Source organism: Macrobrachium rosenbergii, chromosome 12 (assembly GCF_040412425.1).
Source record: "Macrobrachium rosenbergii isolate ZJJX-2024 chromosome 12, ASM4041242v1, whole genome shotgun sequence".
Taxonomy (NCBI): Eukaryota; Metazoa; Arthropoda; class Malacostraca; order Decapoda; family Palaemonidae; genus Macrobrachium; species Macrobrachium rosenbergii.
The window spans coordinates 63,115,320-63,117,819 of record NC_089752.1 but is presented as its reverse complement, the minus strand read 5'-3'; the positions used below and the strand labels follow the sequence as shown (position 1 = coordinate 63,117,819).

Below are 2,500 nucleotides of genomic sequence, written 5' to 3'. Positions count from 1 at the left end.
ACCAGCAAATGAATTCACATGTAAATGGATTCATATGTAAATTCATTCGTTAATGTAAAATTTTGACAAATAAATTCCAACTCGGCATGAATATTTATCCCAAAATGCAACGGACTGACCGAAAATATTAGTGACTCAACGAAGCGAAACCGGACCCGTAAGACAAGAATTATCCCCTCGGGTTCATTTCTTTTCCCTGCTCCTCTCTTATCTCACTCAAGAGGAAAACATTTTCCTCGTTTTCCTCCCCGAAACGATTTCCTCCCCCAAGACGTTTTCCTTCCCGAAATGTAATCCTACGCGAAATATTTTCCTCCCTGGGACGTTAAGTATATCTTAGTTTAACCCTGGGACGTTTTCCTCCGCGAAACGTTTTCCTCCTTGACATGTTTTCCGCCCCGAAATGCTTTCCTCATTGAAAATTTTTCCTCCCCGAAATGTTCTGCACCTCTAAACGTTTTTCTCCCCGAAATTTTTTTTCACCACTGAAAAGTTTTCCTCCTCGAAACGCCTTCCTCCCCGAAACGTTTTCCTCCACCAATCGTTTTCATCCCCGAAACGTTTTCCTCCCCAAGACGTTCTCTTCCCCGAAACGTTTTCCTTCCCAAATATTTTTCCTATCCGAGACTTTTTCCTTCCCGAAACGTTTTCTTCCGGACCGTTTTCCTCACCAGAAACGTTTTCCTCCTCGAAATGTTTTCCTCTCCAAAAGTTTTCCTTCTCGAAACGTTTTCCTCCTCGAAACGTCTTCCCTCCCATTTGAACATCTGGCGAGTTCCATAGATTACCGATAACTTACCTCCGGTAAGTTATCTCCTGAAATGTTTTCATGTCGCCTACTGAGCAGACTTTTGGCCCTTTAGGTCATTACTTAACGGGAAATTACGCAAACTGTATTGAAAGAAATGAATGTTTTGAGCAGGGATATTGTGGTCTTATTTATTTTTCTCTATTATTTTTATCTGATTTGTTTTTTCTTTGTTTTTTATAATTTACAGTTCATCACTTCTTCAAAGTTTACTTTTCCTACTGGTATCCTTAGGCTTGTAGAATTCAATTTTCCCTACCAAAGTTGTGCAACCTTTACAGCCGTCTTTACTTCTGTAAAATTATGTATAAAAACACGTTAATTTTAATAATAAGTAAAATTTTGAAATAAGAAAGTATGAAAATAAAATGTATAACGTGAACCCAGCACAATTAGAAAAACTTAAAAACTAAAAAAACACATACTACAACATTGATACAAACTAGCCATCCCACTGATTGTGCAACACGGAAATAATATTTCCCCCAATCAGGGTGCCTGGGGAGTTTGCATTTTCAGTTAACTGATTCTAACTGGAGTTATCCCTTGTTTGGACTTGAGATTTTGTTAACTGGGTCCGATTTCTCGATTGGAGGTTTTACAGGCACCGTTTTCCTTAGTTTATTTCTGGTGAGTTTAATATTGTTAATGATGAAGTTCTGGTTTATTAAGGTTCAAGATGGGTGTTGAGAGCCACGTGGGTTTTCAGAAAGTCTTTGTATAAACTTTAGTATATTTGGCAAAAAAAATCTCACATTATCATTTTGAAGTTCTGCTTTAAAATGTTGTATGTTTTGATATATTTTGAACCCCAACTTTTGTATCATTATTGTTATTGTTGTTTTTGCTGCTGTTTCTCTTGTTTTTCTATTATTCATTGCTGTCATTTTCATTTGTAGATGGTACGACAGTATCAGACTCTCTGGCTCGTGGCGACAGCCCTTACCTCCCTGGTGCCGCCATCTCTTGCTCGCATCAAGAAGCAACACGAATCATCAGGTGAGTTCCAGAGTTGCAGGTCTTAGAGGCTCTGCTCTATAGTTTATTGAAACGGTAATCGTCTTCCTGGAAAAACCAGACTTAGTTTGTCAACATTAGCATCTCGGATAAGGTCACCGTTTTAATTTTTCTCTTTGGAGATGGACAAAGAGCAAACAATTTATAAAGTATAGGTGAAGAGGATTGGCTAGGAAAACAGGTTGCATAAATTGTATGGTTTATAGCACCTCAGTATTAATTTAATAGCACATGAGAGGCAGCCAGACACTGTGTAATATCCTCCAAATTATTCCAATAAATTTAATTGGAATAAAAGAAAAACACTGAACTTCATAATGGTTCTTTAATACTGACCAAGAGAGTTTTATATTTCAATTTGCTGATGCCAGAATCACCAGTTGTTGACTAAGGCTATTAAAAATCCCCCAGACAATACAATAGCCAAATCTATAGAGTGACAAAAGTAGTAAATAAGATATCGAGACATTAATTGGAAAATGTCAAGCCAATGAATCGTAGCTGTTATCATTTAACATACGGATAAATTAATGATAGGCTACATCTGGAAGGGATTTAGCTGTGGTAAATTAATTAACATCAGTGTGTTATAGTAAATGTTAGAATGAGTAGCAGTATACTTGCTGGTATTAATGATGCAAATAAGGTCTTTTGTATTTATCGAAGGGTGCTTCG

At 37.1% G+C, this 2,500-nt stretch overlaps 1 protein-coding gene across 2 annotated transcripts in view; it reads left to right on the top strand.

The window, feature by feature from the left end:
• LOC136843690 (zwei Ig domain protein zig-8-like) overlaps window positions 1-2,500 on the top strand; it is a 161,633-nt gene that overhangs the window by 107,711 nt on the left and 51,422 nt on the right. For both annotated transcript variants that reach the window (XM_067112257.1, XM_067112256.1), the window contains one exon: window positions 1,708-1,807. In XM_067112257.1, the coding sequence (XP_066968358.1) occupies window positions 1,708-1,807 (100 nt within the window). The remainder of the gene's footprint in view (window positions 1-1,707; window positions 1,808-2,500) is intronic.